Below are 15,077 nucleotides of genomic sequence, written 5' to 3' on the forward strand. Positions count from 1 at the left end.
TCATTTTTATTCAGTGGCGGAAACAAGCTTCCAAATTGGCACAAAATATCAGTGATAAAAATGGAAGTTGCTTTTTTTTTTCCTCCATCATAAATGAGTTGAGTCTCAGAGCGGCAGAGCAAACACAATACTCGGAATTTGTGCTCTGCATTTCACTCATCCAAGCACACACACACAGCAGTGAGTAGTGAACACACACCCGGAGCAGTGTGTAGCCGCTTTTGCTCCGGCACCCCGGGAGCGACTGGGGGTTAGGTGCCTTGTGGGTAATGAGAGTGGAAGAGAGCGCTGTTCATTCACTCCCCCACCTACATTTCCTGCCAGTACTGAGACTCAAACCCACGACCTTCAAGTTACAAGTCCAACTTGTACCATTACACCACAACTGCCCAAAATCATTCTGATGTCAGACATTGACTCAGGTGTTTCAGAAGCCACCAAACCAACGTTTGAGATGCTGCGATGCGATTGGTCCGCTTGTTAGTCCAGTTAAAGCGTATTCAACGTAGTGACGATGCAAGCTGCCTCTAAAAACACCAACGATTTAGAAGAAGAACAACACAGGGCTACTGTAGAATCATGATAGAAATGGCTCATTCTAAAGTAATAAAAACCTAACGGTTCATTATGCAAGGTCTGTACCACTGAAAACATAGTTATGTTATATTGAGTTTTTGTCAATAGATCCTTCCAAATTTTACACATTGCACCTTTAACGTAAGAATGGCTGACTTGTTTTGATTTTAACATTATTAGCCTTATTTCCACCTGCCAAATGTGGGTAAAAATCAACTGTGGAGGGTAACGATGTCAAATTACTAGGCAATTTGGCAGGTAATGTTTCACAAATATGTTCACTCCATTTGCTGGCGAAGTTTATGTAATCTGTGCAGATTTAGCGAACATACTCAACTCATGAGTCAATATGAATATTAAATATAGGCGAATTGAGCAGCACCTGCCCATTTCTGGCTTACTTCAGCACAACCGTCCCTAAGCAAGAAATAAAGGCGCGCTGGTTTGTTTGCTTGCAGACCCAAGAAACATAATAATGTGAGGTTAATAACCACCTCACAACAATGATGCACATCAAAACAAATTTTAGCAGACCCTGACCAGATTTAAACACTGATTTTGCAGCAGCGATCAAAATGAGTAAATGACCTTGAAACTAATGTTAGGCTTCAAATAAAGATTGTATTACATTGTTATGCCAGTAGGTGGCGACCAGTGACTTTAAAAATGTATTTGATAGAGATAGTTCATAAACTCTGGACCAAACAAGTCTTCATTCATTAATTTCATAAATGTTTTTTTGTTTTTTTACACAATGAATTTATTTAAAATAATAAATATTTTTATAACATTGTAGACATTTATAAATATACTCATTTATAACTTGAAATAAATAGAACATTTTGTCAGAACTTTAAGTAGGCCTAAATCACGTTATTTTGTTTAATTGTCCATTGTTTTGTTTTCAGAATCAGGGAGAACCGTGATCTGTATTTAAAAAACAAAAATATCCAGATTATCCAGAATCATAAATTAAGCTTAAAAGAATATATAATATATTTGGCATCTAACCTATACCTATTAGCACTGTTTCTAAAATTAAAATGTACAATATGAAGTCTTTAAGGTATGAACCGGTATAAACTCTATGTACTTCGGCTTGTTCTCCAGCAGGTGGCGCTATCAGACTCTGTCCAGATGAACTAACAAACAGAAGTTCTTGTGTGAATCTTGATGAACTCTGTCAGTGTTTGCACTCTTCACTGGGACAGAAGTGTTACAGCTTCGCCTGCTTTATGGTTTGCCCTCTTCAATATCTGTTATGCAAATGTTTTATATCAGATTAAACATGAAAATCTGCCGCATACAGGCTTCGTGTCGCACTGTACTGTACATTGACAAAATATGACAACAATTTTCGGTAACACTTCAGTATAGGGAACACGTATTCACTGTTAACTACAACTTTTGCCTCAATTAACTCCTAATTTACTGCTTATTAATAGTTAGTAAGGTAGTTGTTAAGTTTAGGCATTGGGTAGTAATAAGGGATGTAGAATATGATCATGCAGAATAAGGCATTAACAGCCAATATTCTAGTAATATGCATGCTAATAAAGCTAGTTAATAGTGAGAATTGGACCCTAAAATAAAGTGTTACCCAATTTTCCACTTATTACAAATGTACTATATGTCAAAAACTTTTTTTTTTATTATTGATTTTTTTCCATTGCTCTCAGTCAGTTGTAGCCTATAGGTATAATATGCACACTGCAAATTCTGCTACACTGAGTTCATGTATCTGGTGTCTTAGTTTTATTAATGGTGGTATTTTGGTATTTTACACTGTGTCAGCGCGTGCCTTAATGTGTGTCACGTGACGGCGGCGCGTTATCTGAGCGGAAACAGATCGTGAGCGGTGCGGAGCAGCTGCGGCGCCGGAGGGAAGAGGAGGATTCTGGGCTTTGTGTCTGCTCGAGCATTGTTTCCCTCTTCCTTTACAGCACAACTGGGTTTCTCCGTCTCAAACACTTTTAGACACTCTCTGGGGTTTGATTCAAAGTTGCTTTAACAATTCCTGAGCATTTGAACATCACGTGAATGAAGCTGCATCTGCTGTAAAACAGTAAATACTGCAGCAAAGACATTTACAAGAACTACTACCTTGAACGAGTTTTAGTAATTCAGTTCCTGACGGTCATGGCAAATCATCAATATCTCATTGAATTTTAAAATAGTGATTTTTAGCCATAAAAAATTGATCATATTCTACAATGCTAAAGGTATATTGTAATAGTGATTTTTTTCTAGTTGTGATTAACTGACAAATTTCAGTTTGTGAGCACAATCACCATTACATGATTTTTAAATCCCCAAACTATTAAAGTCACCATGAAATAAAAATGGACAATTCTTACTTTTCTATGGAATATTGCAGTGTTTATTATAAATGATTTATCCGTGCACATCATTATTTCACTGTAAACATCTTTACTATTTACAACTGTTAACATATACAGTATGTGCTATTATCACTTATTATTTGCAAAAGTTTTTACACATCATTCTGTTAGTGGTAATTATGTATTCTGTTTATGTTTATGTATGATAAAAATCCAAGCCTAATTTGCCAAAAAAACTTAGTAAAAACCACTTCTCTGTAGAAAACATATGTAATAATTTCAAATGCAGTCTGAAAGTGCTCAAACCTCACAGGCCTGAGAGAGATGTCACGGATATCATTTTTCATGCTCAATTATTCTGATTGTAGGGGAAAGCATGTATTAGTAAGTCTCTGTCGGAGCAGGTCAGTGCTGTCGTGTCCATATGGAGGCACTTCAGCGGCTCGATCACACGCTCAATCTGCGTGACTAATTGGAAAGATAAAGAACATGAGCAGCAGGTGAAAGTTCAGCAGCCAAAAACACTGACATGGACTTATAATACAGCTAGAGATTCCCTCCGCTTGACAAAGATAAAATATGGTTTATGTTAAGTCTGAAAAACGTTTATGATCAAATAACAGAGCTTTTATTGTGACAAATTCATCTGTACAGGACAAACACTCTCACACACACACACACACACACACACTTAAACACACACACACACACACACACACACTCGGACACAAACACACACACACACACACACTCGGACACAAACACACTCACACACAAACATACACTCACTCACACATACACACACACAAACACACACACTCACACACACATACAGTCACACAAACATACACTCACACACAAACATACAGTCACTCACAAACACACACACACACACACACACACAACTGAATCAGAAGCAGTTTTTTCAGTTGTTCAGAGGGTTTTTCTGTGACTGCTGCTGCTTTTGGAGTAAATTGAAACTTCTGTTTTATCATAAACTCTTAAAAAATACAGCTTCCAGAAGGGTATTTTCTCAGTGATGCCATAGAGGAATCATTTTCGGTCCCCCAGAGAACCTTCCAGTGATCAGTTCATAAAAGAACCATTTTTTCTTAGTGTGAAGAACATTTTACAGTGTCATTTCACTACTGTAAAGTGATCTTACAGGAGATGAAAGTAGATGAAGTAGCTGATCTTACAAGAGAAGAAAAGTTCAAAAACCAAAGAACTAAATATGAAACACAGTACAGTATACTGTCAATTACAGTCATACATAAATAAAGAAATTTGCCATCCTCTGCACCTTCAGCCAAATTTCATTACAGAAAACAATACTATAGCAGTTTCTTGGTCTTCTGACAAAACTTTGACAATCACGAACTTGTGCTACAGTTTACTGGACACAGAATAGTGAAATTTCTCTCATATAAGTACTGTTACTGTGTACTGAATTATACTGTATACTATAAAACCCTGTCGATGATTCTAGGATGCAGTTTCTAAAGCACAGTCACATGTGCTCCTGTTTATATTATCCCGAGATTCTGATTGGTGTGTCATCAGTTTCGCTACTGCGTGTTTACTGATGGATAAATGTGTGCTATTAGAGTTTACATAGAGGCACTTGAGTTAGTTTTCTTCAACTGCTCACACACAAAATCCTTACTTGTCACACAGTTTCTGAAACCATACACTAATTCTCAGCCTTCAACTCAGTTTTCAGTTTCATAAAACACTTTTTGCAAAACACAACACACAATTCTCTATGTAACACAAAAATCTTGGTTTCCTTTTTCAAACACAACCATTGTTTCTGTCCAACTACACACGGTTGATGTATTTATTTTCTTTCGTACTGTAATACTGTATTCACAACCACAAATGCTTACAGTAAAACAATAAATAGTTTGGTTTCAATCTTGCCTTCATGTTTACCGTGAATTTTTCAGCATCTCTCTGCCAGTTACTTTCAATCTTGTACAGAAATGTACATATGAGCTCAAGAAAGGTTTTGAATAACTGTGTATATGATATATCCAAAAATAGAATATGATGGCAAAAGTGTTTGCAACGTAAGACAAATGTTTGCTTTTGAGATGTGTTTGTGATATTTTGAACGCAGTGCTTCATTTTGCAAGAGATGTGAGGCATTTTGCAAAGAGGCAAAGTTTTGAAAATGTGTATAAGTGTAACCCCTCTAGCCCGGTCCTACTCGACCCGCCCTGCGCGGACCTCGAACCTGAGTCTCCGGCGTGGGAGTCGGACGCTCTAACAAGGAGGCTAAAGGCTGCAACCTGTACCGTCCGTCGCTAGAGCACCTCTTGAAATCAGAGGAGTGAGGTTTACTCGCACAGCGACTACTAGCTGGCCTCCGTTACATAAGCAGATGAAAAAAACTGTAATTATACGATGTATTTGTATTTAAACCACTGTAAAATAAGGGCATTTTTGTGTAGAGTTTTGCAGAAATCATTAAGAAAATTGGAATGTGTGTGAAAACAAGTGAAAGTGTTTATAGCTTTGAGAAATGTGTCTTTGTTTTGATAACTGGTTTGGGAATCTGTGCCAAATTAATCAGTTATAATGCGTTAGCAATCGAGAAAAACTGTAATAATCTAAAGAACCTTTTGTGGAATGGAAAGATTCCATGGATGTTAAAGGTTCTTCGTGGAACCATCGATGCCATTAAAAAAAACTTATTTATTTTTAAGAGTGTATTATTACTATTAACCACTTTTTAGAATCAAAACACAAACTGAAGTACGGCAGTAGTGAGCAAAACCATCCCGGCTCACATCTCATGATGTCTTTGTCAAGTTCGAATCCCGTTTATAATCACTCTAACAAAAAGTGTCGCAGCAGCTTTTTTGGACACTCTAACATATATTGAAAATGCCATGACAGGCTAATATGAATATAGTAATAATTATACGACAGTTGTCAGTTGATTACCACAGTGAGCTATCAGAAGGACAGATCTGCGGTCTCTCCAGAGAGATGTTGAGCGCCGGAGAGCTGCGAGAGTCTTTATTAAGGAAGCGGAGACTCTTCATCACGTCATTCGGTGTTCAGGCGTTCGGCAGGAAACGGTCTTTCCTCCCGGATAGTTGCGCTCTTTTCCGCTTGCTCAATGCGCCTCTCCGTCCAGAACCCGCGGAAGCCAGCCAGAAGGAAAAATGCCTCCTTCTACAGCGGAAAGATCCTCTCTCGGGCTCTTTGCGGTGGTTTTCGCCGTGTTTTTAGCGGCTCTCCAAACGCGCGCGCTCAAGATTCAACAAGAGTTCGCGTCTCCCAACCGCACCAATAACTTCGTGGTGGACGCGGTGTCCCGACGCGTTTACCTGGCCGCGGTCAACAGCCTGTACCAACTGAACGCGACGCTCGCGCGGGAGGTGGAGATGCGCACGGGACCAGTGCGCGACAACCCGCTGTGCCACGCGCCGCAGCTGCCGCAGGCGACGTGCGAGCACAAGAAGACGCTCACCGACAACCACAACAAGCTCCTCGCGCTGGACCGCGAGCAGGGTGTGCTGCTGGCCTGCGGGTCCGTGTACCAGGGCTTCTGCGAGCTGCGCAGCATGGACGACGTGTCCCGGGTGGCCGTCAAGTTCCCGCAGGACGGGGCCATCGTGTTCCCGAGCATGCTCAACATCGTCGCCAACCACGAGAACGCGAGCACCGTGGGGCTGGTGTTCCGGAGTCACGGCGGCGCGCCGCGGCTGCTGGTAGGAGCGACGTACACGGGCATGGGGACCGAGTTCTTCCCCAAGAACCACAGCAAAGAGGACCTGCGCTTCGAGAACACGCCCGAGATCGCCATCCGCTCGCTCAACACCAAAGACCTCGGCCGGCTCTTCACCTACGACATCAACCCGTCCGAAGACAACGTGTTCAAAATCAAGCAAGAAGTCAAGCAGAAGAACAAGCTCAACTTCGTGCACGCGTTCGTGCTCAAGAACTACTCGTACATCGCCATCAACAACGACGCCAACACGGGTCTGAAGGAGAGCCAGCCCAACAGCATCCTTGCGCGCATCTGCCTGGACGGTTCCCGCAAGTCCACGGAGAGCCGTAAACTCACCGAGTCCTACATCCAGATGGGAATTCAGTGCGGATCCAATGGGAATATCTACAATCGCCTGCTGTCCATCTATCCCGTGGAGGTCAGCGTGCAGAGCGCCGCGGCCCCGGAGCCCTATTTGTTCGGGGTGTTCGGCAGGGCGGGCGGGCAGTCGGCCGTGTGCGCGTTCCGTGTGGCGGATGTGGAGGAGATGATCCGCCAGGGCCGCCGCAACTGCTCGACCGGCCCCAACAGCGACGTGCAGGTGCTGGACAGCGTCATCCAGGGCTCCGGGGCCGAGTGTGAGGCCAAGGGGAATATCAAGGTAAGATCGCCACCTTTTTTCCTCACACTATTGTTAATGTTTGAAAAAGTCGTGATGAAACCATCACCTACAGTAAATGAAAAAAGGCTTTAAAGTTATGAAAATACTTTAGGAAGTAATTATATTACGAGAAAACGTGTGTATTCAGCGAGTATGAGGTGACTAGATATGAAGAGCAGTTACAGCATATAAAACAAACTTTCCTTTCTTGTGCATTTGACTTTAAATTTCACGACTTGTTGGCTTTTCAATATTGTGAGTCAGTCAGAAGTTTCAGTAAGAATTGTCGCATTATTAGGGAAATGTTTTTCACGTCGTAGTGAATGTGATCAAATTATAGTAGCCTATTTTTGTGTGGAGCTTTTTTCCCCTGCTGGGAAAATCACCTAAATTCTACGTTTTAATGAGGGTTTCTGTCATTAAATTACTGTCCGCATTTGTCAAATTAAACACAAAGTGTGTTCAAAAGGCTATAATCATCGTGTTGAATTGAATTATTGTTTTGATTCCTAAACATTTAGCAGGGTATCATAATAAACTCAAGGGCTAACAGTGTGAGGCTTTCATCAAAACTACTAAAAACTCTTACTTTTGCATCATTCACCTTATTGTACATGTACACGAGTTTATGATCTATGAACTATTAAACTGAAAATAAATAGAGCAGCCAGAGTTAAATCACTTTGAATCACTTTTAACTGATTTCTGAATGATTTCATTATGTGTAGAGCAGAATGAAAAGATATTCCAGTTTTGACTATTGTGGCTTTTCCTTTTGGTCATGTTCATGTAGTTATAGAACTGAATGTCTCATATGAACAGCCTCATAATATACAGTGAACTCAAAACTTAGGTTAATCCATCTCAGATGTTATACATATAAATCTGATGTGAATTTAAAGTCGACCATGAAGCAGATTCCGGAGCAGCTCATTTCTGAAAACATGCTGTTTTTATTAGGTGAACATGACATTTTATAAAAAGCACATGGCAGCCTGGTGTTTATTTAGCGCAGTGTTTTTGCTCTTTTACGTAACTCAGACTTTCCCATAAAGTCCAGGTTCACGCCCCCTCCTGACGCGACTTTCATCGCTCATGCCCAGTGACATCACATGATGCCCTGTACCGCTGGTAAAGGCTGGTAAAGCTTGTGTTTGGTTTGGAGAGCGTGACGCTGATGTGTGTGGCGGATCTGATAGATTGCAGTCTCCTCGGAGCGCTGGAGGTCACGGCGCTGAGGGGGAGAAACCCGTGAGAAAACTCGGCCGCTGAATTCTTTCTCTCCCCCGCTTCAGTTCCCGTCACCCTGCCGTGAACCTCTCGCTGCTCGCGCACAAACTCTACTGGAACCTCAAGCTTCAGACGTTTGATTAAACAATAGATTAATCAGTGTGTTAAAGCAGGTTCAGGACAAACGCATCTAACACTGCATTATTCTTAGTCTAATTACTTGTGTTGTTAGTGATGTCTGCTAAGGCAGGCGCTGCTGTTGCTGTAGCTTCAGTAATCAGTTTTGGCGTGTCATTGAGCACCTCAAATCATCACTATTACAGTCTATACCCACGGTTTTCATTTAGCATGAACGGGTATAAAATCATAAAGAGCCATATCTACACTGAAATAAATTATACTTAGGACCAACTTTAAAAAAAATACTCTTTGTTACAGCCAAATGTATTAGTTATTTCTCAAATTATATTTATGGTTTGGTCAAATATTTCTTAAAATATAAGACAAATAGTAAAGAGATTATTCATTATAAAGACCCTGTATTTTCTTTAGACATAAGCCAAAATGTTACTAAAACTTTCTTTTTTGGTTATTTAGAGCTTCATTTCACCATAAACAAAAGATAAATTTGCTATAAAACGAAATAGAATTTCCACGTAAGATAAAACTAAAAACATTTTGTCAGTCAATGTTTAAAGTCAATGAAAGACCTTATTGTTTATTGTGATGTTTTTTTAAAGGCACAATATGTAAGATTTTTGGATTAAAATATCCAAAAACCACTAGAACAGTGTTATATATTTTGTTGACTTGTGTTCTTATCCCAGATGTTTCCAAGAATGTTTAAATCCAGAGAAATAAGCAATTTTAACCAGGGCGTCATACCCGCGTTATCCTCGATTTTATTTTGTAGAAACCATGGAAACACCAAAGATGCTTTAATATATTACATGTTTTAATAGACAAGGGAACAACTGTTTGGTTACATTTATAGACAGAAAACTAATTATAGTTATATAGCTCAACATGTTTAGTCTTATTGCTTAAATCTTGTTTTCTTGATTTTCCGCGACTGCATGTTTTACCATGCCTTTAGAGAGCCGAGCGAACACTCAAAGTAACATTATAACATCATTTTCAACAGATTCTAATGTGTCTAATATCATAAAGAGTGCTGCTTTACCCCACACACACTTGACCGGAAGAAGCGGAAGCGGCGACTGTGGCATAATAAAAGTCCTGCTGCTCTCGAGACTCTCTCATTAGCAATCGCTCCAGCAGCCTCGTTCCGCTCCCACAGCTCTTGCCCTGCTCTGCTGCATACTACAGTAACGTTAATAATCTCATCCATGAACATGATTTCTGCCCAAGTCCCGTCCCGATTATTTTCCACTGGCTGTGAGGTGAAGACGACGTCTCCCAAGATTCCCCGCTCAATCAAGCTACGCCTTTGTTTTGAATAGGCGACCTCTAGTGGCGAAAAATTACATAGTGTGCCTTTAAATATGCATCATATTTTCTATGTACTAACAACAAAAAAACACTAGAAAAATAATAAAACCCACAATAACATCTGCAGTCAGTAAAGCAAGTCAGTGTGTTAAGGAACATGAAGTCAAAATACTATCTGAGCTAAATATTTCTATTTATTTTTTCTATGGGGAGTGTTATTTGCTTTGAGACAAACTGAACGAAACCTTGATTTATAAAAATGGCACGGTCAGTTTGACTTCTTTCAGCGTAGAGCTGAGTATAATAATATTACAGAGACTCTTTTGACTTCATCCAGCATGAATAAACCGCTTCGAAGACCCTTAAATCCCACAGCGACAGCCAGGCAAACGCCTCCAACCGTGAGTTTTGCACAGGCGATTATCACTCACATCATGTTATTATTTGTTCCAGCTCCAGCAGGAGCAGCTGAATTGTGGGGCGGCTCATCTCCAGCACCCGCTGGCTCTGAGGAGGCCCCTGAGGGCCCGACCCATCTATGAGGCACAGGGGCTCAGATCTATTGCTGCCGACAACGTCCACAGCCGCACCGTGCTGTTCCTGGGGACGAGCAGGGGATGGCTACGCAAGGTGAGATGATACACAACAATAATACTGCGTTATATCACATATTGTGCAGAGTATAAATATATTAGAAATGTGCAAAACAGATGCTTTATCTAAAGTGGCTTACACTGCATTCATTTGATTCCCTGGGAACTGTTTGAGCTGCTGTTCAGGAATGCACTGAATAACACTGACGGTCTGTATTCAACCAGACTCAATATCTGTAATCTTTTTTTTCCTTTTTTGCACAAAATATCATGGTATAGGCAAAAACCGAGACAATGAAAGCAAACAACTGTCTGTATCTGTTGTTGAAGGCGGTGAATTTGTGCTTTGATGCCGCAGTGCTTTAAATGCTTGTTGAAACAGAAGTTGTGATCATCTTCTCTTCCCTAATGTGATGCATATATGGAAACAGCTTCTTGAATGAGAACAAATGAGGGGCGGGGCTTGATTTTGTCTGTGAGGAATTGATTGGCTCATCATGAGCAGATAGGGCTCGAAAATGCAACTTGTTGGAGGGAGTTTGCAATGCTGACAGTCTAAAGTGCTGCAACTTCTTAATATGATCAATTATTAAAGCTAAGACAAATATAAAAACTTAACAAATGTGATGACCTAATCAAATATTTGTTTTGGTGCACGATTAGTTGACTAGTCTACCATCCCTGATTTATACACCATATAAAGACAGCGAAATAGTTTCAGTATTTAATAATTGCACAGCTGTGACTGATTTCAGTGATGTTACAGCACATAGAAACACACACATTCAAATATTTGTTCATATTCTTTAAAAAGTGTTTGCCTTGTACACAAACTCCATTTAAAAGCATTCCTGTCTGATCGGGTGGTCCTGCTGGGGTCTGTCTTCTTTTGTCTGTGTATTTGTTGTGCTTCTTTACACAGACGGTCAGTTGTAAAGCTCTGCTATCATGAGCCTCTTTCCCACTGCAGAAACTCATGCTCTTTCCAGGATCTGTTTAAGGGAACTAGTCAGTTTTTTGTCATTTGTCTCACATGAAGAACTGTAGTCTCTTCCGGGGTGTAGTTTAGTGTTCTCCTACACTCTTAAAGCTTCTTTATCTGCATCTGTGGTCCATGAAGATCCTTTAACATCCATGAAATCTTTCCATTCCAAAAAAAAAGGTTCTTTGTAGTGGATTTTAGATTATTCAAATGTTCTTCACACTTGTAAAACTGTTCCTGAAAGTTTTTTTGGTTGGTTTCACTGTGAAAAACACCTTTAGAACCTGTATTTTTAGAGTCTATGGTACTACAATGTGTTTTTGGACATGTTTTTTTTTAGTACCATGTAAATACTATGTTAAATTAATAGGTTAAGTTCCATAGTATAAATCGAAGTACCTTGATATTATAGAAAATATATAAGCATGGGTAACCACATTTGATTTGTTGATTAACAGAAAGTGTCAGTTCCAAAATCTACCACCAGTCAATGGACAGTGGACATTTTCTGTCTTCAGATATGTCGATTTTCATTCATCGATTCATCGATTTTGTGTGCATCTTATTTGTCAACATTAAATTGTATATTGCCTAGGGATGCACAATATATCGGCAATCATATCAGTATCGGTTGATATATGTTCATTTTTAATGTTATAATTATCGGCCCAATAAGAAAATTTGGCTGATATATTAAAGCCGATAAATAACAGATTATTTCCTTCAGCTGAGACACTTCAGATGCGCGCTGGTCACCATGATGGTTTTGAATTGCTTGAAATATAGTTAAAATCACTTCAAAAAGGAAAATATAGTTAAGTGCAACATACAGCGCAGGTCTGTCATATAGACTACATAAAATTATAATGAGAACATTATAATTGTGTGTTTGGGACATGGCTTTTAATGGCGAGACTGTTGTTTTTGTAATCAGGCTCTCAAAAATTATATAAAAATTTGGATTTAGATTTATCGGCCAATATATCGGTTATCGGCTTTCAAATAGAAAGAATTATCGGTTATCGGTATCGGCCAAAATTTTCATATCGGCGCATCCCAGATATTTCCATTATATCATCCATAACCACCTGCTCTTTAGATTTGGCTATTTAAAAACACCCATAAACCCAAATGCACATGTTTGCTTTTCTGCCATGAGGACTATACATTGACTGTTAGTTTTTGTACTGAACTAATAGTATTTTCAATACTCTATCGTTAAACCTTTCTACATTCATTAAAGTGCCCCTATTATGCTTTTTGGGATATTCCCTTTCATGTAGTGTGTAATAAAGCTGTTTGTGAATGTAAAACGTCTTCAAAGTTTTAAAGATCAAAGTGCAGATAAATGGAGTTTTTATCTCCTAAAAAAAAGAAGTGATTCTGAACTGCTGAAACGAGTCGTCAGTAATTCCAGTCTCACTTCCCGCTGAACCTACATAGGTTTGTTACAAATTTGCATAATGCAAATTAGACGCCTCTGGTCTTCATTGGCTGAACAGCGTCTCTTTCTCAAACACCGTAGTTGTATCTGAGACCGAAAGAGTTTGGTTCGTGTTGTTCATGTCGAGAAGACGCTGTTTTCTGCTGCCAAAGCAAATCCACTTTGATAAAACCGACGCCATCGTTACTGTTCGTATCACTGTGAATCAAGAGCTGAGATTCAGATATGATAATGAGCGTTTGGTTTCTCACCAATCACAACAGACTGGGCCGTCTATCAGAGCAGAGCAGGTTCTCAGAAAGGCAGGGTTTAGAGAGACTGAATCCTTGAATGAACCGTTTCAGACACTGAGAAAAAAGAGCTGATGCTGCAGTGGATATTATGAGAAAATGAAAGTGTTGTTTGAACTTGGATGCATGTAAACCTATTTTAGGAGACTCCATTAGGAGTCAACAAACAACATTAGGAACCCATATAGCATGATAATGGCACATTAAAACATAAATAAAACATCCTTTATCATGTTTATGAAGCCGGGACTCTTCACAATTAAGGTGAATTCAGGTTTTACCGTCCTTCACATTCGCTTCTCAAAAATGTAAGCAAAACCCGAGCCACACACCTACTCACACTAACCCAAAGCGACGATTATTCATGTGCTGCTGCCTTAGAAAACATCTGCGAGCTGCAAAACCTCCGAACAAAAGAGCCGTAATTAGGGCCAGATTCCAGGAAGGTGTGTCACAGTTACTCAGAGTCACATTTAGTAAGTTATTTGAAGTCTGGAGATGATGAAGGGCTGGTCTGTGGCCTGCAGTCGGTGAGCTCTTTGTGAGCAGTGCTATTATTGAGTGTTTCATTCACACAGATAAGGAATATCTAGCTGCAGGGAGTCTGTTGTAAAGAGTCAGAAAAGGCTTTTTGTTTCGCTGCCAAGACACAAGGACGACGTCTGCTCAGATGTAATGGCTTGTTTCGGAGGCTCTGCTCATACGTGTGTGTTTGAGAGAGAGCGTAATCTCAGACATCTAGATTAAATCTACACAGCTGATGTTTCTTAAGATTCTCTTTCAAAATGCCAAGATACATCACGGTACTTTTGATAATATGTTTTCTGGCAGTCTTTTCTGTTTCTCAGTTTGTCGATTGTTGTCATTTTTCTGTTATGTAAGGTGTGGATTTGAACACAGTTCGTCTTGCACTCTGAACAAAAGCTTTACCACTACACCATCTTGTCATAGATTCCCTGTAATTAACTCTTAATGCATCATTTATTAAGCTTTAATCTGCTGACGGCGGTGGGTGTATGAGTGCGAGTGTTTGAAGTGCTTGTATTCTACATTTTATTTACATTCCAGCAAGTTCCAAAAAGTTTTTCATGATCAGGTTGACAACCTGTCACTCACATGAGATCCACCAATAGCAAACCACAACCATCCAGCTATCCAATCAATTCCCCACAGACAAAATCAAGCCCTGCCCTACATCCTACATTTGTTCTTGTTCCAGAAGACGTTTATACGGCACAATAGGGAAGAAAAGACGTCTAGCGCAACTTCCCTTTCATGCCGACTTTAAACAGGAGCTACTGTACCTTTAAGACTGTTGTATGTAATTGAGCACTGTTATGATTGGCTAATCTCCACATAATGCTGTTTTTCAAGTGGTAATTCATCATGATGGGTCAGCTTCAGTGAAGAGGTGTTGATGTGTGAATAGGGGCGGGGATATGTTAATGAGCTTGTGATGTCAGTGATGTTAGTGAGTGTGTGTGTGTCCTGTGGGTGGTGTCATGATGCCGCTGATGGTCTCAGGAGTGTGTGTAATGTGATTTGTGTGGTGAGATAAGCTTATTTGAGGATCTGTGTTAGTAAAGGCTAATTCAGTTAGAGCTCAACCTCTGCTTATCTGTCTGTCTGTCTGTACATCTGCTCACATATACAATACTAACACTCACATTAATGCTCGCAGGCATCTGCACTGTACAGAATAAAGTAAGCTTTGCTTTAGGACACACACACACACACACACACACACACACACACAATGGTTTCTCTGATGTTCTGGTGACAG

At 40.0% G+C, this 15,077-nt stretch overlaps 1 protein-coding gene across 1 annotated transcript in view; it reads left to right on the forward strand.

Moving 5' to 3' along the window:
* The first annotated feature begins 5,685 nt into the window (after window positions 1-5,685).
* plxnd1 (plexin D1) overlaps window positions 5,686-15,077 on the forward strand; it is a 72,908-nt gene continuing 63,516 nt past the window's right edge. The window contains exons 1-2 of the mRNA XM_051902382.1: window positions 5,686-7,303; window positions 10,439-10,615. Of these exons, the coding sequence (XP_051758342.1) occupies window positions 6,095-7,303; window positions 10,439-10,615 (1,386 nt within the window). The 5' untranslated portion in view covers window positions 5,686-6,094. The remainder of the gene's footprint in view (window positions 7,304-10,438; window positions 10,616-15,077) is intronic.

The sequence above is a fragment of the Ctenopharyngodon idella genome, chromosome 8 (assembly GCF_019924925.1).
Source record: "Ctenopharyngodon idella isolate HZGC_01 chromosome 8, HZGC01, whole genome shotgun sequence".
NCBI classification, from domain to species: Eukaryota; Metazoa; Chordata; class Actinopteri; order Cypriniformes; family Xenocyprididae; genus Ctenopharyngodon; species Ctenopharyngodon idella.